The 24,012-nt window shown below is 42.4% G+C and overlaps 1 protein-coding gene across 4 annotated transcripts in view; it reads right to left on the bottom strand.

Moving 5' to 3' along the window:
* The window catches only part of ITGA9 (integrin subunit alpha 9), a 588,311-nt gene that overhangs the window by 184,388 nt on the left and 379,911 nt on the right, over positions 1-24,012 (bottom strand). For 3 of the 4 annotated variants that reach the window (XM_087946920.1, XM_087946922.1, XM_087946921.1), the window contains exon 24: positions 1,322-1,447. The exons of the other annotated variant lie outside the window; for it this stretch is intronic. In XM_087946920.1, coding sequence (XP_087803046.1) covers positions 1,322-1,447 — 126 coding nt within the window. The remainder of the gene's footprint in view (positions 1-1,321; positions 1,448-24,012) is intronic. 4 annotated transcript variants of the gene reach the window in all.

The raw sequence follows: 24,012 nt of genomic DNA, 5'->3' as shown, positions 1-24,012 counted from the left end.
GTGTAGTCATGCCTCATGGTGTTGTACTGTTTCTGAATGTCTAGATGTAGCAGCTCTATTTCTCTTATCCTGTAGTAGGGACTCACGTTGTTGTACTGTCTCTGAAGCTCTACATGTAGTAGCTCTATCTCTCTTATCCTTTAGTCAGGCCTCATGCTGTTGTACTGTCTCTGAAGTTCTAGCTCTCTCAAGCAGCACCGCAAGTCTTCAATTCCTTTCCTCAGGAGTTTCTTGTCTATGCTGGTGTTTCATTTTTGTAGCCATTGATTGCACTTGGCCTGTCACCTGACATTTCCTTGGAGGCATCTTGGGCCTGGCCCTGTTACCTCAACCATTGTGGTGAGAATTAGTGACCTAATTGCTCTGGCCTTGAAAAAATTCTACAGGGAACAGCCTTTGAGGTGATTATCTGCATTACCAGGCACCTCCCCTGACAACTTGCCCTCTTTGCTTGAAGCTGAGGGCTCCTTACCAGAGGGATCCCCCTTGTTTTTTGTAAGAACAAATCCCCCTTATCAGAGGGAGCCCCCTTGTGGAGTATTGTGAAGCCATTACCATGGCAACACCACTGTGCTGTACAGCCATTTTAACGTGCACCTTCCCCTGGAGGCGTGTTAGGGATGTCTTACCCCCAGAGTATTTTTTTTTCCAGAGGTTAAGTCATCTGTCTACCATGTTTAGTTGAAATTGCTTGAGGTGTTCCAGAGTTATGCTGGAACATACACACACATAGCCATTTTTTTATATATAGAAGAAGATTATAGTTCTAGTCTTGTTATAGAATTGGTTTCCTGATTTGGTCTACCTTAGAGGGCTGAAACTGCTTCCTACAATTTAAAATTAAGACTTCAACTGAAAAAGTATGAAAGCATTATTGCTTAAATTTTTGTTCAGTCACTAAATCACGTCTTCGCAACCTCATGGACAATAGCACACTAGGCCCTTCTATCCCCTGGAATTTGCCAAAATTCATGTTCATTGTGTCAATGATACTATCTAACCATCTCATCCTCTGCTGTACTCTTCTCCTTATTACTTATATATTCATACATTTTAAGTTTTTTTATATAACTGATTATTATCTTGATAGATATGTGGCTAGTGTTTTTCCATTTCCAATAAATGGAATATTTTGAATATTTCCCCCACACAACTGGGGTGGAAAAGATACTAATCTAAATTATCATTTGCTAGTTTAAAGTTGTTCCATGTACTCAAGGAGCACAGCTTATTTAGAAGCAGTGGAAAATATATACATATATTGTGTTTTAGAAAGAAGCTGTTGGCTTTCAAACTGTTCAAAGTGATAAGAATTTCTTACCAGCACTTTCCTCCCAGACTTGGTAAAAAAGGCAAATATTGTGTGAAAAATGTTCTCCTTTTCCTGAGGAATGACACATGGTGTTGAGTTATTCTGAAAAGAGCAGTTCCCTTTGTCCTGAGCAACCTAAAGACAGATCACAAAGCACACCCTGTAACTTTGTACACCATTTTTTGGACATCTTGATATTTAACTTATTATTCATCTGCTATAGTTGCTGTTAAAACTCATACTTTTTCGTGACCTATAAGAAAATATAACGAAACAAAAACTATTTTTGCCGCCAATTTCTACTGCCAGAAAGATACTCCTTGTTTAAATACATGAATTGATTGCAGTAAAAGCAAAGTGAAAATTGTACCTATAAAAATGCTAGGGAAGGGGGATCAATTTTTATTTGATGATTATAGCCAGTCCTAAAACAATTTTATTTGGAAGTGTGAAACATCTATTTGCATGAAATGGAGTGATGATTGTATCTCCATAATATGATTGCTGTTCACTATGGCTACAGAGATGGTATTCAGCAGGTTCTGACCAGTTCTGGAGAACCGGTAGCGGAAATTTTGAGTAGTTTGGAGAACCAGCAAATACCACTTCTGACTGGAGATTTTACAGTATCCTTCCCCTGCCATGACCACCAAGCTACACCCACAGAACTGGTAGTAAAAAAAAATGAATCCCACCACTGTGTGACTCCACCCAACATCACTGTGGAAATCTCAAACGGTAAGATTGCAGGGAAAGAACTCTCAAAGCAAGAGCTACCATGGGAAGGAGCCCCCCCCCCCCAATTCACATGCTTGTGAATTTTGGAGTTGTGATCCTTATCTATGTAGAAGGAATCTGGATAGGATGGTTTGCTATAAATAATGCTATGTCTGCAATTATTCTAATTGCAACCAGAACTCAAAAACTCTGTTCAGTTTTCAAACTGTAATTCAATGTTTCATCAATCACTAATACCATCAATCACACCTATAACACATAAAACCAAGGAAGAGATGAATCATCCTACACAGGTTTTAATATTCCTTTAAAACCCACTTTGATGAATAGGCTGTATTTTGCATGGCAACAAATCTATTTGGACTGTTTCACCAACCAAGAATGGACATTATTAGCTTTATTAGGCAAAAAAAGGTTTTCAAATTTGGGAAAGAGGAAGTCCAGATGCCATCTAGTATATGAATAGCAAGAAGAAATAAGTGCTTTATTTTATTTTAGAACAAGCCTAGAGTTGAACACAATCTTACAAGGAATCCAGAGAGTTTATATGTAACATTTCCATGCTCAAGTGCTTAACAGCTGAAATTCAAGGCAGTGCTTACATTTGGCCTTTCCTGGATGGCAATGGAGGCTAATTTATGCATTGTAAAGATCCCAGATGATATTAATATGGAGCTTCTCAGAAGATTCCTTCAAACAGCTGTTATAAGATGCAAGTTGATTAGATTGACACAAAGCTGAATGCAATCCACAATGCATGAATTATGTCCAGAACAAGATGAATCTCATTGTTTTATTGATTGAACAGAATTATCAAAATTGTCTGAGTCAGACTGAAAGTTCCTAAAATAATTTTGTAAACAATGCTGCACTGCATGTTGTTTCTGCTCCCAATATAACATTGACCTTGCACTATATGTCACAATATCCAGAATCCCTTGATCATAAGTGCCAAAATCCCCCATTTTCAGACAAGGAACATGAAAATTAAGTTTCTCAAATCCTACTATAAACTTGATGTATATTTTTATAAAACAAAAACATTTCACAAATAAAACTATGTGTTGTTTGTTAATGACTTTTACTATTCATATATTATTTTTATTGACTTGTTTTGACTTTGTTATACCCCATCCAGGACTATAATATGCTGAAATATTGTGAATTAGTCAATAAAATAAAACTTAAGAGAAACTTGTTCTGATCAGTGCAAGTTACAATTAAGTTAACTTTGCCTATTATGGTCCATGAACCCTCAAGGAAAAAATTATAGCTCCTGGTTACCAAAAGATTGCCCTCCTTGTCTTAAAACTGACACCAAAGTTACTGTCAGGTTCCCATAGATCCCTATTAGGACTCTGCCATTCTGGCAGAAGGAGGAAGCCTTTGGTATTTTTATAACCTGTCACCTGCTTTGTTCTTTCTTTACTTTGATGTATCTTCCTGGGCTAGGGAGGAGGGCTTGGGCCATTTGTTTTGTCTCAGCTCCAAAGAAGATGAGAGAATGGTGCTTGAGAACACCTTATCACCTTCCCAGCCTAAAGTTGTCACAGCAACTCAACACCTGGTGATTGGCTTGCGCTGGACTGAGCAGTAGGGAGAAGTTTGAATGAGTAACTTTTAACCTAATGTTTTAGTGCAGGAACTTCCATTTCTGCCTACTCTCTTTGCTATCACTGTCTCCCAATAAAAGTTCCTTTTGAAATGCTACTTGTTTCAAGAATTTTCCTTTCTTGAGGGACTGCTGAGGTAAGACTTTACATGAGGCAAGATCTGAAAAGTGGTCAACCCGGAGGGGCACTGGCCCTACAGTGGGGACCATTCACAAGATGTCCCATCAGGGCAGTGAGCACAAAGAAGCTGAATGCTGGGGAGAGACCTCCACCAAGGCTCAATCTGATGCAGCTTCCAGCAAATGGACGGAGGAAGCGGCTACCTTGGAAGAACCTGTGAAACCAAGATGGTCCATTGGCATGGGAAAGAAGGAGGACTGGGGAGGAAGGGCCAAAGGGGGTCACCCTCACCCAAGGTAGCTGGTAGCATGGTTGGAGACTGGAGATGGAAGCCCTGTATGATGATGATGACCTGAAAGAAAAACCAGACCATTCTGACCAGCTCATGAATCAAGTGAAAGCTTCATGATGAAAGCTTTCCAGAATCTGAAAACCTGAGAGGCCATGGCCTGCATGGACAGAGGTGAGGAAGAGCAAGGAGAAACCGCAGACACGTGGGGGGAGGCTGGGACCTCCAGTGGAGCTGCTGGAACCACAGACAGGGCAGCCACCACACCTAATCTCCCTCAGAGAGATCTTGGTGGAGCAAATGTCCAGAGAACCAGGGGGAGAAGAGCCCCACAACCAGAGTGAAAAGCACCCCCTAGGCATTAACGGAGATCCAAGTAAATAGGATTGTTCCTCACTTACATCCTTATTTACATGCAGGAATACAGACGTGGCTTTCCACTGAAGAAGCCAGAGTCTCTCCCTAGCTCTGGAAGAATCTGCCACTGGTGGATGGTAACACTCCATACTGGTAATGCCCTGGAGTTCCGCAAACTTCTCCATTTCATGACGGTGCTGAGATGGACATTCAAGGATCCCCTGGCTGATCACAAGGCCAGGATCAAAACCATAAGGCAGGGCTGCTGTCCAGTAGCCAAGCACACTGAAGAACTCTGCCACTTAGACTGACCAGAATACATCCTAGTAAGCTGCTTTAAGGATAGCCTGAACAATGACTTGTATCATTCCTGCATTGCCAGATGTGCCCCAAATTGCCTCCACAACTGGTTCATCCTTGCAGAAGATGAAATTGATCAAGCAAGAAACCAATACCATTCCAGCAAAATCTAGAAATGTTCCACGCCCGAGAAAAAGAGGAATCTTGCCAAGCCCCAAGAAGCATTGCCATATTTGATGACCTGCTTCACATGCAGAAGGAGGATCATTGAGCTGCTGAGTGCTGCACAAAGTTCCCAGCCAAGAAAGAGGGAAGCTGACCAAAATCCCACAACATTTAAAAGACACGGCTTTGAAGTGCGCCGAGCTTGTGGCGTTCCATCCCTTCCCAAAACCTGTCCAGGTTCCCGTCAAAGGATGCCTGTAAAGGGCAAGGGCCAACACCATTTTCTGTGGCCAATAAACCACCAGTAACCCTGGTGGTTGATCCATCCAGTAGGAGTCCTGCATCCTATGTCCTGGGGATAGCTCCCCCATTCCCTCTGGTCCCTTGAGACCTGGAATCCTGAGGTTCCTGAGCCCTAGAACCTGACAGCCCAAACACATCAGTTAAAGAGGAGTCGAGAGTCCCAGATCCCCATTGCACTTCCCCTAGAGCATGCCTAACGGTGGGATGCCCCCAACCCTCCTGCTGGCCTGGACTAAAAATGGGAGTCCCATCATGTCACAGTATATTCATGAACTGGAATAAAGCTTAGTAACAAGGTTAGCCATTGAGAGCTGAGTTGAGGGCTGAAACTTAAAGAGAGAATCTGGGCATGGTTTATCTCTGTTCTGGGCTCAGCTCTAAAGTGAAAGAGAAACTAGCTTGCTTGCTTGCTTATTATTTATTTATTTATTTATTTATTTATTTATTTATTTATTCATTCATTCATTCATATTTATTTTTGTCAATTGCTTACAAGATAATAGGTATAAGTAAAAACATAGTTATGAATACATGGATACATATAAGAAAAATAAAAAAAATAAAAGAAACAATAGGACAGGGTTAGTAGTGTATTTAGCTTGTTTGCATGTTCGATGTCATAATCAGGGGCTCTTGTTTTTTATTTATTTTGATTTGTCAATCACTTACAAGATAAAGGTATAAGTATATACATAGTTATGAATACATGAAATGGGTACATATAAGAAAAATAAAAGAAACAATAGGACAGGGACGGTAGGCACATTGGTGCGCTTATGCACGCCCCCTACAGACCTCTTAGGAAAGGGGTGAGGTCAATAGTAGACAGTCTAAGGTTAAAGTTTTTGGGGTTTGGGGAAGAAACCACAGAGTCAGGTAGAGTATTTGGTGCAATTAACCTTGAGTTTGTATCTATTGTTTGCTCTAGTATTGTTATGGTTGAAGCTGAAGTATTCATTGACAGGTAGGACATTGCAATATATGATTTTATATACTATAACATTTTATATACTATACTTAGATCAGACCGAAGGCGATGTAGTTCTAGGTTTTCTAGGTCTAGAATTTCAAGTCTGGTGGCATAAGTATTTTGCAACGAGTAGAGGAGTGGAGAACTCTTCTTGTGAAATATTTCTGGATTTTCTCAACTGTGTTAATATCAGATACGTAATGTGGGTTCCAGACTGATAAGCTGTATTCGAGTATTGGTCTAGCAAATGTTTTGTATGCTCTAGTTATTAGTGTAATATTACCAGAGAAAAGGCTACTTAGATTAGGTTAACAACTCAATGCCTTTTTGGCTATGTAGTTACAGTGGGCTCTAGCACTTAGATCATTAGAGATGAGTATTCTAAGGTCCTTTACAGAGCTTGGATCATCAACAAGGTCTTGACTATTCAGCCTATATTTTATTTTCTGATTTTGTTTGCCAATATGTAAGACAGAGCATTTATCTGTTGAGATTTGAAGTTGCCATTTCTTTGACCATTCTGATACATAGTCAAGGTCTTTTTGAAGGGTAGCAGTATTGTCTGTGGTATTGAACAGCTTTACATTATAAGCAAAGAGAACGCAGTTGCTCTTAATATGATCACAGAGGTCATTTATGTAGAGTATGAAGAGAATTGGTCCTAGAACACTGCCTTGGGGGACACCACTATTGACAGGTACAGAATTTGATAGGACACTCCCAATTTTGACCATTTGTTGTCTGTTTGAACGGAATGCTTCTATCCAGTTATGCAGAGATACCATAAGATTTTAGTTTTAGGAGTAGTTTGTCATGTATCGCTGAATCAAAGGCTTTACATAAGTCTACGTAGATTGCATCTATTGCTTTGCCCTGATCCAGTTGTGTAGTCCATATGTTTTTGCAGTGTAAGAGTTGCAGATTACAGGATAGCTTTTTTCTGAAACCAAATTGTTTATTAGAGAATAGGTTGTTTGTCTCTAAGTGGAGGATAATGGATTGGTTAATAATTGATTCCATGACTTTACAGGTGACGCAGCATATAACATAGTAACATAGTAAGAACTGAAATGTGATATTTAAGGACAGTTCACAGACGATGGTCTCAGGAATAGCAAGCTCCTGGGTAACTTGGATGTTTTTTAGATGTAGGGACTTTTTATAGAAGATAGGAACACCACCTCCTCTACGGATTTCACGATCTGATCGGTAAACATGATAGTCTATTACTGTGGTAATGGAGTCAAGGAGAGATGCTTTGAGCCATGTTTCACAGAAAAATATAATGTCGAATTTAGCCATATTTAGTAAGAGGAGAAATTCAGGTATTTTATTTACAAGGCTTCTTGCATTGAGTAGCTTGCATTTAAGGCCAGTTGTGATTGGAATAGAGGTAGTTAGGGGCATGTGTGCCTAGTTTTGAATGATGTTGGTTTGGATGGGGTGGGGTTGGATGCAAAGTTCTGGGTTGTGTGACTTTCTTTTAATGCAATCAGCTCTGTAGTCAATGTATAGGTCCTTTTCTCCATTTTCTAGATGGTTTTTGAGTTCTGCGCGGAGTTCATGGGAGTGGATTCTTTGCAGTATGGATAAGTCTGGTCTTGAGCAAAGTTTTTGTGGTTGGGATTGGTTTTTGCAATGGCATTTATTGTATGAATGAATATGCATTTGCTGGACGAATTTTTGCATGCAACTCTACAAAATCTTGGGGCCACAGAGCTGTCATTGTATTTTTACCCAGGGCCATCTCTGGTTATTTCAATGATATCTTCAGGAGAGATGTTTGTTGTATTTGAGTTGCTTATGATATTACGAACTTTGGTGATGTTGTCTGATTTGTTGGTGTCTTCGAGACCAAATAAGATGGCATTTGGACATTTCTGTTCATGTTCCATGGTGTCTCTGATGAGTAAGGAGATACTATTTGTGGAATTATTTGAAGGGATAGTAATTGTTTGTGGCTGTGGTTTGGTGGTTATTTTTGGTTGTAGTTGTGATTGTAGTTGAGGTAGTGGTTGTGGTTGTTGTGGGATTTGATTTTGAGTTGATAGGTACTCATTTATCTGTGCTGTATCTTTTTTTCAAGAGAGATTAGGCTTGCTTGTATAGTTGTTTCAAACGTGTTGCTAAGCATTCTTCTATTGAGTGAATGAGCGATTCTATGCTTTCAACTCTGTCAGGTAGGGTATTCTGTTTGTTTAGCTTAGGAGAACATGATGGACATAGATAAAAGAATGTATCTGAATTTTTAACCATATCAGCTAGGCTTTTGTTTGCATTTAAGCAGGCAGGGTGGGCTAGATTATTGCATAGGTGGCCTTTGATGTAAATTTCGCTTTCATTGATGGTTTCAAGACATTTGAAACATGTGCAGGAGTCTGGGAGGTCATTGGTAGAGATATTTTTCTTTTGTTTTGGTTTGGAGTTTTTGGCTGGCGTGGTCAATGGCAATAGTACAGTAATCAATTACAATAGCTAGTTAATGTGATGTGCTTGTTGAAGACTGGAGTTGCTGTTAAGCTCTGAACCTGTAACGTGTCTGCTTCTGTTTGAGCTTACTCCATGTTGAATAAATGGTTTGTAAAATTTACTTTATATGTTTAGTTAAGTTAAATGAAGTCTCAGACATCTGCGTTTACTTTTCTGGTGCTGAATTTATGCTGCAAAACTTTGAAAAGGTTATGGGCCCAGAAAAAGACTGAATTGTAATTAAAACTGAGAGACTGCCTGTTTTAAAAGTAAGATACAAGGCAAGCGGCTTTGCAGGATGGCTGAAAAAATTAAAGAGAGCTCTCTATCCTGTTTGGGTCTGAAGAACTGTATTATTTGGACTGCAAAGATGGAATGTTTCCTGAAAGCTAAAGAGCTTTGGAGTATTGTTGAAAATCCACCCCAGGCACCATTGAGTGCTACAGATCAGAAGCTGCATGATAGAGCATTGGCTTATATCATTTTAAATTTGGAAGATGATCAGTTTATCAATGTAGCTAATTTAAAGACTGAAAAGGAAGTCTGGGTTAAATTGAAAACTGTTCATGTGAGTGTATCTGCATGCAACATTGTACAATTATCAAGGAAGTTATGTAGAGTTCATTTGCAGCCAGGAGATTCAGTGGAACAGCATTTTGTTCATATGCAAACTTTGTTTATAGAGTTAAAACATCATGGGATGAGGATTCTGGAATCTCAGAAAGTACTGCTAGTTTTGAACAGCTTAGATGAAGCTTGGGACATTATTTCTGCTATGTTTGAATGCAAACCAGAGCAGGAGCTGCATTTGGAAGCCTTTAAAGCTTGTTTAATTAGCCACGAGGAGGAAAAATCCCTGAGGAGTGGGGGGGCAAGCAGCAGAATAGAAAATTCCACAGACTGTTGTCTCCAGAGAAGAGAAAAGCAGCAGGAGATATCAGGCTACAACCCATCAACAGAAGAGGTGCTTCATTTGTGGACAAATGACTCATTTAAAGAAAGTCTGTTTGCAAAGGGACTGTTTGCAAGACAGAAGAAGTTTGCAAGGACAAGTTGATGGACAAATTGCTGTTGCAAAAGCCATCAATAGTAATGGAAGAAATCAATGGCTAGTAGACAGTGGGGCTAGCCAAGCAATTATTAATAATGCTAAATTGTTTTACAGGATGGATGGAGTTGCTGGAGACACAATAGCTTTGGCAAATGGCAAGTAGGCTAAAGTTATTGGAAGAGGCAGTGTGCAAATTCCATATTTGGAAACAAGATTTAATGATGTTTTATGTGTGCCAGGAATGGAACATAATTTGCTGAGTGTCTCTAGTTTAGACAAGCAAGGATTTGAGACCACATTTGTAAATGGGCAGTGTCTAAAAAAAATAATGGGATTGTCTGTGAAAAGGGCATAAAGCATGATAATCTTTATATATTACAGGGACAAAAAGTTCAATGTGCACAAACATTTGGCAATGTTACAAAACATGATACATGTGTTCATCTTTTGCACAGAAAACTTGGTCATGCCAACTTTTAAGTTGTTCAAAAGATGGGCCGGTATGCAGAAGGATGTAAAGGGATGTAAGGCATATTTGGATTGTGCAGTATGCAAAACATCATAGTCCAAGGCATTCCAGGTAAGCAAGAGTAGCACAAGGCAGACAAGAAGAGCTCTAGAGCTGGTACATGCAGATTTGGTGGGCCCAATGCAAGCCAGTTTGGGAGGAGCTACGTATGCGCTGGTCATTGTAAATGACTATAGCAGGTTTGGGTTCTGCTATTTACTAAAGAGTAAAACAGAGGTGCTACAGAAATTTAAGCAATGGGTAAGCTTTGTAGAAAGAAGGTATAAACAACAGTTATGTCGACTGCAAACTGACGGGGTTCAGAATTCAAGTTTGCAACAGTGGTTAAAACAGTTAGGAATAAATCATAGATGTACAAATCCTTACACAGCAGTCGGGAGATGAAATGGAGTCTTGCAAACCATGAAGGACTCACTGGTAGAGGATTCTGGTCTAAGCAGGTCATATTGGGGTGAAGCCATATTGACTGCTAATTATTTAGTTAATAGGTTGTGGAATTTATCCATTAATGATACTCCATATGCAGTGCTATATGGGAGAAAACCATCTCTGGCACATTTAAGCACAGGTTTATGGTCAATGAGCCAGGCTCAAAGAGTTATCGCTTTAGTGATGGGATCAAAATAGTAGTGTTTTCAAGGTCTGCAAGCTTTGCAGAGCAAAATTGGAACAAAATTGATGCAAATTTAGTGACAGTGATCTACTTAGTGATGGTAACTCACTTAGTGATGGTAACTCACTTAGTGATGGTAACCCACTTAGTGACAGTGTCAGCGTTCAGGGAGGAGAAGCTGAACAAGATGTGAAGCAAGAGAGGGTTGACACACAGGAGCAGTCAGTCCACACAGGTCACAGTGATGGAACAAGGGGACAGGTATTCTGCTAATAAGTGTGTAATGTATGTTATGAGCCAAGGAACTACAGAGAAGTATTGATATTACCTAAAATTGAACCAAGTAAAGTGGAAAGTTAAAAGGTGGGGATCAATGCAATTGCATTGGATCGGTATAAAAAGGAATTCTCAGGTATTTGGAGGGAACTCTGAATGGGATCTTCAAATACAGGTATCTGAAGAATATTAAAGGTAATTGGATTTATGTCTATTCCAGTTATGAAGGGAGGAGTGTCAGAGTATGTTCATGAACTGGAATGGAGCTTAGTAACAAGGTCAGCCAATGAGAGCTGAGCTGAGGGCTGAAACTTAAAGAGAGAATCTGGGCATGGTTTATTTCTGTTCTGTGCTCAGCTCTAAAGTGAAAGAGAAACTAACTTGCTTGCTTGCTTGCTGAAGACTGAAATTGCTGTTAAGTTCTGAACCTGTAACATGTCTGCTTCTGTTTGAGTTTGCTTATAAAATTTATGTGTTTATAAAGAAGTTAAATGAAGCCTCAGCCAGCTTTTACTTTTCTGGTGCTAAATTTATGCTGCAAAACTCTGAACACACCAGTCTGCCTCCCAACTGGCTGGCCATCCCAGGAATATCTCCCGCCTGAGTCTCGAATGCTTAACTCGCCATATTTCATCCTCAATATTTGTAACGTACTACCACCTAAGCTAGTTGATGAACTCTACTCATCATCCTCCATAATTCTTCTTTCCCACCACTTGTCAATATGCCCAGGTGGCCACAATGTTAAGGGAGGCGGTCTTCATTGTTGACGAGGTTCAGCACCCCATAAGCCTCCTTCATCCTGCAGTCCAGCCCCTGGGCCATTTGTCTTCTCCTGGCATTCTTTTGGCCTCACCACTGGCTGGTGGACCTCAGCCTCAACCCCCTGTAACTCCATGCCAGGGGTATACTCCTTCAAACTGTCATCTGGTTCTGCTTCCATTGCCTCCTCTGCTGGGTCGACCAATCTGCCTTTCTCAAGTCCCTCTGCCATCAGGAATCATTATCTCCTCGGTAGGCCAAGGCAGAAATATATATGCAGTGCTAACTTGCGCTCTCAGCAGCAAACTGGACTACTCAAACAGATAAGGAAGGAACAGCAGAAGTGTACCTTTTCACATAAGCAGCAGCCTTTTATTCCATATCCCTTCACAGACTTGAGAAACAGCAGAACGCAGCAAGCATGCATAATCAAAGTTAGCACTGGGAGCTTTGCATGCCAGTACTACCTTTATCTATCCCAGCCAGTAATTATCAGCATTTTCCCCTACATCCAGTAGTTCCTGCCCCTAATTAGCCACCCCGTATCCTTCTTCTCTCTCCATACCATCACCATTTGTGCTAGACTCCATCAACCAGCTCAAATTCCAGTTCTGTATGTGAGAAACCCTCCACCACCCTGCATATCGGCTCGGCTCCCTATGATTCAAGGGTTTTTTCCTCTGATCGGTTCCTCCCATCAGCTGGGCATCTCATTGTGGATTGTTGTTGCTCGTACCTGACGTCTATTGTGCGCGCTGGCTGCCACGGCTGATAGGGTCCTTCTGCTGCTGCTAGGATGAGGTAAGCATGGCCGAACCCCCTCCCCCATGGCCATGTTGCTGCCCGGTGCTTGTGCTGCCAGTTTTCCTCCCCCTGAGGTGACAGCTCTGTGCTGCCAGTTTTTCAAAGTTAAACTTACAGGAAGCATACTACTGCATCAGAATTAGGAAAGGGGAAGACTGCTTTTAACACCCTGCTGGGGTGCTACCAGTTTAAAGTACTCCCTTTCAGATTACAAGGAGCCATATTTATGCAACTAATTAATAAGGCATGCCATGAACATTTGTACAAAGGTGTCCTAGTTTATCTTGATGATATTTTAATTTACACCAAACCAAGCAATTCTCATTAAAATTAGTCCAAGCCACCAAACTATACACAAAACTCTCTAAATGTGAGTTCCATAAAGAGAAAATTGACTACCTGGGATACAAAATATTCCATGTGGGAATAGAGATGGACCTACAAAAAGTAAAAGCCATTATCGATTGGGAGCCACTCCAAACCCGCAAACAACTACAAAGTTTCCTGGGTCTTGCAAACTTTTACTGTCAGTTCATTCTGGCTTTTGCAAATATCACCCTCCCCATTATGAGCTTGTTAAGAACGAAAGGAGGGGGACTAAAGCCAAGGCAACCCCTAAACTGGATGATGGAATGATAAGCGGCATTCAAAAAACTTAAACAACTATTCTCAGTTGAATCAATCCTAAAACATTCAGACCCAGAGCAACCATTTGTCATCCAAGCTGATGCCAGCGATGTAGGAGTAGTAGTCCTACTCCAAAAGAATGAATATGGACAATTGCAACCATGTGCTTACATTTCCAAAAAATTGACAGAAACTGAGCAAAGATGGGCCATGTGTGAGAGAGAGGCATATGCTGTGTGATAGGCCCTCCTCACATGGAGATATTTCCTAGAAGGGAACAAAATCCCCTTCAAAGTCTGGACTGATCATAAAAATTTAGAAGCCCTGAAAACTCCGTGGAAACTCTCCCCCAAACAAGTACGTTGGGCGCAATATTTTAAATCGTTTAATTTCACTCTCAAGTATCTCCCAGGAGGGAGAAGCTTCTTGGCCAATGCCCTGTCCAGGAAACCCCAGTACAATAGCAAAAAGACTGAAATTATTAAACCCATACTACAAATGACCCAACTAGTCACCAAAGTAATCACCCCAGCACAAGAAAAAAAAGAAGCACTTATGGACAACGCAATGACTTCCAAATTTAGGGAGGCACTACTTAAGGATGACTGGCTCCAAGATCACAAAAATATTTGCTTACTTAAAGATGGTCTAGCCTGGGTAGAGAACAAACTTTACGTACCTGACAGCACGAGACTGGACCTCATGAAACGATGCCACAACTCCAAAATAGCTGGACATTTTGGATTTGTAAAAGCTCTGCACCTCATCAAAAGACAATTCTGGTGGTCATCCCTTAAAAAAGACATTGAGAGCTATGTTGCTTGTTGCCGCACCTGCGCAGCTGCAAAGGATGACAAGGAAAATCCCCAGGACTTCTACAAACTTTCAGCACCCTGTAAAGAGATGTCTATGGATTTTATAGTGGAACTACCTGAAAGCATGGGAAACACAGTTATTTGGGTTGTAACCCATTGTCCTTTATATAATCTTTTACATGATTTATAACTGTTGCCTGGTGCCCCAGATGCCTGGAAATTTCTCACCTCTTGCGGAGATGCAAGGGGAGAAGGGGCCATGTGGATTGCAGTGCCGGAAGATAGCCCTCGGAAACTTTCCTTATCTGCTTTCTCACAGATGCTGGTATAATAACACTTCACACCTGTGGATTGGTGGAATCCACATCAGTCTGTTGGGAGGGGTTTCTAATTCCCTTTATCCTAGTTGTATGTCCTGAGGGATCTCAGATCTTGCTTTGAATTTTGACTTGCTTTTACCTCCCTTCATTAAAAAGTTTCCTTTTGAAATACAAAGTTTTCAAGAGTCTATACTTATTTTTTGAAGAGTGGAGAGGCTGGTCCATATACATATACCAAAAAAAAAGAGAATGTTGCCAGGTAAGGAGAGTCCAACAGACAGCGTAAGCCTCCTTCTCCCACACCACCCAGCATCTTTCAGTGTCAGTGAGTTTCTTGGAGGTGTAGATGCAGGGTTGCAGCATGCCTTGGGGATTCACTTGTAATAGTACCACCACTATGGCCACATTGCTGGCATCTGCATGGATCACTAATGTTTGTTCTGGTTCAGGGTGTCTGAGAATAGGTTCCTCAGTGAATATTTTCTTTATGGCCTTGAAGGTTCACTGACAATCTAGAGACCAGGCCAAGGGTTGACTTGGCTTTGGTTTGAGTGCCCTCCCCCTGTTTTCATAAGTTCCATGAGGGGGAGTGCCACTTCAGTGAAAGCAGGGATGAATTGTCTATAAAAGTTGGTGAACCCAAAGAAACTCTGAAGTTGCTTGTGGGTGCATGAGTTGCCAGTCTAGGATGGCTTTTACTTTTTCTGGGTCTATCTCAATCCCTTCAGTTGACACTCAGTAGCCCAGATAGTCCAAGAAGGTTTTGTGGAACTCACATTTCGACAGCTTTGCATAAAGCTTGGCTACAAGGAGTTTCTTTAGGATTTGGCACAGCTCCACATCTCTATCCCTATTGTCCTCTGGGATTTCACTGAAAATGAGAATGTTGTACTGGTAGACTAGGACCTCTGATCATGCACCACCTCAATGATTAACTGCATGAAGACTGTCGGACTCCTTGTAATCCAAAGGGCATCACTTTAAACTGGAAGCTGCCTAGTGGGCAATTGAATGCTGATTTCCCCTCATCTCCCTCTCTAATGCAAACTCTGTAATACGCTTCTCATAGATTGAATTTGGTGAACACCTTCATCTTTGCTAGTGGGCCAGCATGTCCTTCATTAAGGGCAGGGGATAGGTGTTTTCCATTCATACAGTGTTGATTCCATGGAAATCCATGCAGAGCTTCATCAGTTTAGCTCCTAGAACTAACTCTATTGTGCAGTCAATGAGAACTAACTCTATTGTGCAATGAGGGGGGAGGGCATTTCAGTCTTTCTTGCTGAATACGTCGGCCAAGTCCCTGTATTCTTTTGCCACCAGGGGGCAGCCTGGTGGTGCTGAGGTGATGGCAGCCACTTTCTCACAAGGATTCAGGTCATGGTGCGGCTTTGTGACGTTGGTTTTCCCACTAGAATGGGGTGGCAGCAGATCCACCTTTATTTCTTATAGCTGCCGTCTATAAGTGGGTGCCCACTTGTCCAACCAGCTAGGCCAGGATAATTGACTCAGTCATTTTTGGCACTACCATGAAGCGGATGAGCTCCCAATGGTGATCACCAGTTCAGTGATTAGTGTGGCTGGAGTTCCCCCATCAGAGTCCCATCAACTTGTTCGAAGCATATGGGGAGCACTAGTGATGTCGTGGCTATCCCCAACCTCTGGACTGTAGGGAGACTAATCAGACATCTAGTGCAGCCAGTGTATATGATGGCTTCTATGTCCCCTTGGGCCCTGATTACCATCAGATCATCTCCACTGTCATCGGTGCTGTCTCCAGCAGCGATGGGAAGGACCTCAGCAGTCAGAATCTCCTCACTCTGGGTTGGGGGAGGGGAGACTTCGACAGTTTGCTGGGTGAACTTCCCCTTCCCAAATGGTTTTCTGCAGGGTTTTCCTCACCACTGCAGGAGTTCTGGTTTTGAGGAACCAGAGCAGTCGGATGTTCAATGCCCTGAAACATTTGATGGCTGCAGCTGAGGACAGCTTTGGTTCATCTGGATGCCGTGAGCTGGACCGGCATCCCAAAGTTCTCTTTGGCTTCTTCTCAGAAGTGGGTTTGCAGCATGGATGGATCTCTAAGTCCACAGCCACAGCCATCTGATACCACTCCTGTGCCTTGGTAACTGCAGGCTTACCGAGTGCAGGTCCAGAGCTTCCTTGAAGTAGTGAACCAGGAGGTGTTCTGGCCAGTCTTGCAGCCTCCTCACCACTCTCTGGAATTCCCACACTTAGCACTTCCATGAAAATGTCAGCATCTCCAAGTTCCAGGGCTCCCTGATCATGTAGTTGGGCTATCCATTCAGCTGTGTCACCCTCCATGTTGTCGACTATGGCTGAGACCATGTCCCAATTGAACTGATACTGGTCCCCATAGCGATCAAGGTGGGACCAGATAGAGTCTAGGAAGTATGCAAGCTTCCCAGGGGTTCCATCAAATGTGGCTCAGAAACAGGGCAGAACGGCTGGTGGTGAGGCTGTCAGTGGTGAAACTGCTGCTGGCCGAGGGACTGGAGCCCATTGGCATTGCACCCACCCTTGGCTGAGGTAAAAAGCTCAACCAGGATCTGGTTGCCTGAGGGGATGCTGGCATGGCAGCCCAGCCAGCCCCAGGAGTCTGGAGGCTCCTCTTTGCACTGGCAGGCTGGATTGGCCTACTGGCCCAGCTGATGGGTTAACAGCTATCAATATAGTAGACTGGGCCCATCGCAGGAGGTTTTGGTGCGATCTGCTCTACACTGAAAGGAATGATGAGGAAACTCCATTCAGAGGGAAAGTGAACATTGGCTGGGCCAGGACCATGATGGCCTGGCTGGTTGGAGGATGCTGGCCCAGGCTGCTGATGTTAGCTGAACTTCTGGGTTTGGCTTCTCGGCAACGGCTGGACTTGCCAATCCTGGGATTCACTGAGGTTGATGGGCATTGTAGCCCTCCATTTGAATATCATGATGCACTCCACTCATACTGCGGTGACCTGGTGTTCCTGGAGCATTGGCTGGCTGGCAAACTGGCTATGTTGCTGGTTCTCGGTATGTTGGAATCGCAAAAGCGCTGCCAGGGCAATGCCCACATCAGTGGAGCTCACAAGCCAGCTCCCAGAGGATGGGTTCCTTGGGCCAGGCCCCCAGCTGGCACATGAGCTCCGTGGCCACTTGTTTAGTCACTGAGGGGAAGCTGAGGCGCCCAAAGCTGTCCCTGGTGAGCCTACTGGCTCTGGCAGTTCTACAGGTGGCAGCCAATTCCTCCTCTAACTGCTTCTTCTCCTCCATCTTCCCTGAGTCTTCCCACTGCCCGGTACACTGGGTAAGTGGCCAGAGCTCAGGACCCCGAATAGTTGCCCCACACGAGCAGAGAGCTGTTACTTCTTTTTCAAAAGGGGAGTCAAGGTTCCAAGTAACAGCCCAAACAATATCAAAACTCCAGGGCTAGCGGTTTCTTCCAAGTATAGATTTATTAGGCATGTCATTGGCACAGATGGTGAAAATCCAACTCTGAAGCTCCCCAGGTTTTCCCCACCCAATTCAAAGTCCAAAGTTCTTCCCCCATTACACACAACATTATCACATGCCCCAATCAGGTCACACTCCCCTCCCAGATAACTCTCCTCCAGGGTCCTCCAGGTGCTGGTGAGAGTGTCCTTGGTTCCCAGAAGAAAGTTATTTTGGCTACATATTCCCCAGCTGTCTCTACCCCCCATCCCTTTCCCACAGCTCCATTCAGCCTCACTGTGGCAACCCTGAAGATGGCTTCAGGGTTGACACCTGTTTCCCTGCTTTGGTCTTTCTTTATTTTGCTAGGGCTAGGGAGGAAGAAGCGATTGGCTTGGGGTCCTCTGTTTTGTCTCATCTCTAAAGAAGCCAAGAACAACTGGCACCTGAAAACTTATCACCTTCCCACCCTAGTTTTCACAGCAACTCAACACCTGGTGATTGGCTTGCATTGGACTGAGCAGTAGGGAGAGGTTTGAATGAGTAACTTTTAACCTAATGTTTTAGTGCAGGAACTTCCAATCCTGCCTACTCTTTTTGCTATCGCTGACTCCCAATAAAAGTTCCTTTTGAAATGCTACCTGTTTCAAGAGTTCTCCTTTCTTTTTCTTTTTTACTGAACATTTCAACAATTAAAAACAAATTTCCACATTTTGCAACGTTACTATAACAGTGTTTACATTTGTAAGTGTCCTCTATTACTGTTATTCATTTCTATCATTCTAAGCATTTTATACATATATATGACTGTATGACTGTAACTTTGTCGCTTGTATCCTTACGATCTATATTGACTGTTTTCCAGTACGATTTGATTGTTTATTGTACCCTATGACTATCATTAATATATACATTTATTTACACAAGAACCTTATTACTTTTTAATTTCTCACACATTATCATTTGACACCTTTGCGTCTTTTCCCTATCCATTCATACCAAACATCCCATATCTTATAGTATTTTCCTTCTTCCTTATTTTTCAATAGCATCATCAAGAGAAATGTGTGCCAGCTGAGCTGCAGGTCATGGCCCTTTATCATTAGTATTCTTTTATCTATCAGATTAATCCAATCTTTGAGCCATGTAGCTATTGCCGCTTGATAATATAGTTCAAAGTCTGGGAGGCCAAATCCTTCCCTGCTTCTGCTATCTTGCAGTAATTTATATTTTATTCGGGCTTTTTTCTTCTGTCAAGTAAATTTTGCTATTTTTTTGTTTAAATCCTCAAAGAAATTCCTTCCTAACTTGATTGGCACCATTTGGAACAAAAATAATAATTTGGGTAAAACATTCATTTTTATAGTCGCTATCCTCCCCAACAATGACAATTGAATCTTAGCCTAATTATCTAGATCTTTTTGAATTTGAAGAATCAATTTATCATAGTTGTCTTCTTTAATCAATGAACATTTCACCGTAACCCAAATCCCAAGATATTTTACTTTTTTTACTATCTGCATACCTAATTCATTTGATAGTTCTTCACTTTGTCTTCTGGTACAGTTTTTAGTCATTATTTTAGTTTTTTCTTTATTAATTTTGAGCCCCGCCACCTTTCCAAATTCTTCTATTTCTTGTACTAGTATAGAACTTGTTTCTTTTGGATTCTCTATGATAAATACCATATCATCGGCAAAGGCTTGGAGTTTATACTCCTCTTTCTTGATAGTCAATCCTTTAATATCCTGATTTTGCCTTATCTGAGTCAACAATATTTCTGCAGATATGTATAGCAATGGGGCTAGTGGACATCCTTGTCTCACTCCTTTGTTTATTTCTAGACCATCCGTGGTTTCTCCATTCATTATCAGTTTTGCAGTTTGTACTGTATAAATTGTTTTGATGAGTTCCAAGAATGTTTTGCCAAATTGCATCTTAGACAATTGTTCAATGAGAAGGCACCAGTTTAAATCGTCAAATGCTTTCTGGGCATCCAAGAACATAAACACCATTGGTTTATTTGAATGCATCTTGTAGTATTCTAGGACATCTATAATCAGTCTTGTATTGTTCTTTATCTGCCTATTTGGGAGAAAACCATTCTGGTCAGGATGTTTGATTTCACTTAATATTTTTTTCAGTTTTTCAGGCATTATCATGGCTAGAATCTTATAATCCACATGTAGGAGTGAGATCAGTCTATAGTTTTCTATTTGCTGGGGATCCGTCTGTTCCTGGTGTATAAGTGTCACGTGTGCCTCTGTCCATGTCTTCGGTATTTTGGCTTGTTCTAGAATCTAGAGCCTCATTATACAAGTCCAACATTAATTCCTCCAATGGCTCCTGAAATTCCTGATAAAACTCTGATGGTATTATTCATTTTTTGTTTCCCAATTACATCTTTAATTTCTTTTATTGTTATTTTATTGTTTAGTGAATCTTTTGTAGCATCAGATATTATAGGTAAGTTCTTTTCTTTGAAGTATTAGATGATATCTTCCTCTGGGATTTCTTCCTGGGTATACAGATGGGTAAAAAACTTTTGGGCAATCAATTTCTTTTGGTCTATCTGGGAGCATAAAGCTCCCATTTTCATCTCTTAACTTTGCTATTATTCTTTTTTCCTGTTCCTTCTTTAGCTTGTGCAACATTCATCTCCCTGGTTTATTCATGTTCTCAAAATAGTTTTGTTTCACTAGTTTAAGTTTTCTGGTCATTTCCTCCTGTAGGTTTAAATTTATTTCATGTTTCACCAGGTCCATTTCTCTTTTGAGTTTCTCATTACAAGGGTCTTTCTGCATAATGGCTTCCACGTTTTTCAATTTCTCCTGCCTTTCTTTTTATTGTTTCTTTCTTTCTTTCTTTTTGCAGCATATGCTATTGTTAAGCCCCTTACATAAGTCTTTGTTGTATCCCATAAATTTTGCGCTGTTGACGTCTTTCAAATTGATTTCAAGGAATACTTTTAATTCTTTTTCTATCATTCAGATATATTCTTTATCTCTTAATGGGTTTTAATTAAAAGTCCACCTTCCAATCCTCCTCTTTCCTCTCCATTTGATTTTGATTGGATTGTGATCAGTCCAGGTATTTGGCAAAATCTTCATTTCCTCTATATCTTTCGAGAAGATATAGTTTAATTCCCTTCAAACGTCTTTCAAATTCAATTCTGATGCCATTCTGTCGAATGCAGTTGGAAGTGTTCTCCTCTTTTTAAAATTCTTTTTGCTGCTTTTGTAGTCATTTTTTATATCGGGGATTGCATTGTAGTCTCCTACAATATACACATTCGCCTGTTCAGTTTCTATTATCTTCCGATGGAGTTTACAATAAAATTCTTTCTGGTTTGTGTTCGGAATATATATTGTTACTAACAATATTAAGGAACCACTGAGGTAAGACTTTACATTAGGCAGGATCTGAAAAGTGGTCAACCTTGAATGTCAAAGTCTTCTTAATGTAAATTCAGAGAGCCCTACTCATGCCCAAGGTGTGCCACATCTGTTCCAAAGTGTGGCCTGGGTTCGGGCAGAAATGACTTCTTGGGCCCTGCGGAACCACGAGTTCACCTTGGGGATAAAGGCAGAGTCCAACTGTAGGACTACCCTGTTGGAATGGAAGATACAGAGGACCTTCCTAACCGAGAAGCTGACTGTTTTGAGATTCACCTCACAGAGTTGATGGCCACAAGAAAGGCTACCTTGAATGACAGGAAACTCAAGCTGACCAACCTCAAAGGCTCGAAAGGTGCCTCAGTCAGTGACAACAAAATCTTAGACAGGTCCCATGTAGGATATCTGTGCACCACAGGAGGTCATAGGTTTGTAGCCCATTTGAGAAATCTGTGCACTGTTGGGTGCTGTGTGCGGAATTTGAACTTCCCACAAGACAAGATCGAATACAGTGCTGCCACCTGTTGACGGATGGTGTTGGGTGAATGCCCTTTGTCTAGTCTGTCCTGGAGGAACTCCAGAACCTGAGCGATCAACACCAACGTGGGATCAAGTTCTAATCTAGAGCACCAGGTGCAAAAAAATCCTCCAAGTGGCATCATAAATCTGATTGATTGAAGGCCTCCTAGAGGCTTGTATTGTCTGAATAACCCTGGAGGAAAGGTTGACCTGCCTCAGAGATTTCCGCTCAAGCACCAGACAGTCAGCCACTGTTGCTACAGATGGACCAGGACCCCCTGGCTGAGGGAGATCTTACTCTGAGGGCCGAGCCACTGACAGGCTGACCAGGTCCACAAACCAAGATCTCCTAGGCCAATGAGGAGCCAGGAGTAAGACTTGTGCCTTTCCTGAACACCTTGGGTATGAGGGGAAAAGGAGGGAAGGCATATAGCAGACCTTGAAACCACTGGCTTCAGAGGGCATTGACCCCCTCTGCCCCTGGTGTGGCGAACCTGGAGTAGAACCTGGGCAGCTGTGTGTTTTCTGGAGTGGCAAACAAGTCCATGACTGGCAGGCCGAATCGTTCCACCATCTCCTGAAATAAGGATGGGTGCAGGCACCACTCCGAGTGATAAATTTTGGCTCTGCTCAGCCAGTCCACCTGCTCATTGCACACCCCCGAGATACGTTCTGCCCTGAGGGACAGAAGGTGTCCCTCCACCCATAGGCCCAAATGTTCAGCCTCCTACATGAGGGACCTGGAATGGGTCTCCCCCTAGCAATTGATGTGGGCCTTGACAGCCACATTGTCTGTCAATATGAGGACATGTCTTCCTGCCATACTGTTCCAAAACTGCTTGAGGGCCTGGTAAACGGCCCCCAGCTCCAGCCAATTGATGTTCTGGCCCTTGTCCTCCTGGGTCCACTGACCCTGCGCCATTGCTGACTGAAGATGGGCTCCCCAACCAAAGAGGCTGGCATCGGTCATTAGGGTCAAGTGACTTTCTCCTTGAACAGGCACCCTCTGCCGGTGGCCTGGGACAGCCACCAGCATAAGGACCCAATCACTATTTGTGGTACCCTGACCTTGAGCAAGGAGTGCCTCCTGCTGGACCTCTAGTATGGCAAGAGGAACCATTGCAGTGACCTGGATACAATTGTGCCCATGTGATGATGGAGATATAGGACACCATCTTGCCCAGGAGCCACGATAGGGGGGGCCAAAGGTACTACCTGCTCTTTCTGGATCTGCCTTGCCAAGGCCTGTAAGCTTGCCTGGAGGTCCAGGGAGAGGAAGACCTCGCACAGGATTGTGTTTATTACTGCTCCCAGGTGAGCAAGCAGTTAGTCAGAGAAAAATGATTCTTCTTGGTGTTGATGGAAAACCCATGGGCCTGCAGAACCTGAATGGTAATCTGAAGGTAATTCCTTGGTGCCAAGTTCCAAGGACGACTGGATTAAAATGTCATCTAGGTAACATTGGACCTGCAGTGGTAAGACATGGAGGTACATTGCCAAAGCTGCTAACAGCTTGGTGAATACCCTTGGCAATGGATGATAGGCCGAATGGCAGAGCCCGATATTGGAAATGCTGGCCCTTGTAATAAAAACAGAGGAACCAGCAGTGGGATAGCCAGATAGGGATGTGGAGGAAAGCCTCTGTCAAGTCGGTGGATGTGAGGAAGTTGCCCTCTTGAATGCTCTGCAGGATGGATTGCAGTTACTGCATCTTGGATTGTCTGTGGAAATCTCTTGAGGTCTAGAATTGCCCTCCACCCTCCATCCCCCAAGGCCTTTGCTATCACAAAGAGTTGGGAATAGAATCCCTTCCCCTGTTGTTCCACCAGAACCACCTGTATAGCTCAAATTTCCCATAGATGTTGAATGGTGGTTTCCATGAGGACCCTCTTTGTGTAAGCCTGAGAGATTGGACAGGGAATGAAGAACCTCAGGGGTGTGGAGAGGAATTCAAGGGAGAGACCCGACCTCACTGTCGGTAGAACCCAGGCGTCTGTAGTAATCTCCTCATATGAATTGGCAAAATTTGCCAGATGTCCTCCAATAGGAGGGATGGGTCTGCAGTCACTTTGAGTGCTGAAATGGACAAGTTCCCCCACCTCAAAAGGGCCACTTGCTTTGAAACTGTTGTCTATTCTTACCCGAACAATCCAGCTGCTGATCCTTGCCCGCGCCCAGTAGGGCCTTTGAGTGCATTGGAAACTCAAACTGGATTCATCCACTTGAAAAGGTGAGGA

Source organism: Notechis scutatus, chromosome Z (genome assembly GCF_049901735.1).
Source record: "Notechis scutatus isolate UNSWTSFEM ecotype Mainland chromosome Z, rNotScu1.2, whole genome shotgun sequence".
Lineage (NCBI taxonomy): Eukaryota > Metazoa > Chordata > Lepidosauria > Squamata > Elapidae > Notechis > Notechis scutatus.
This window is presented reverse-complemented; position numbering and strand designations above follow the sequence as displayed.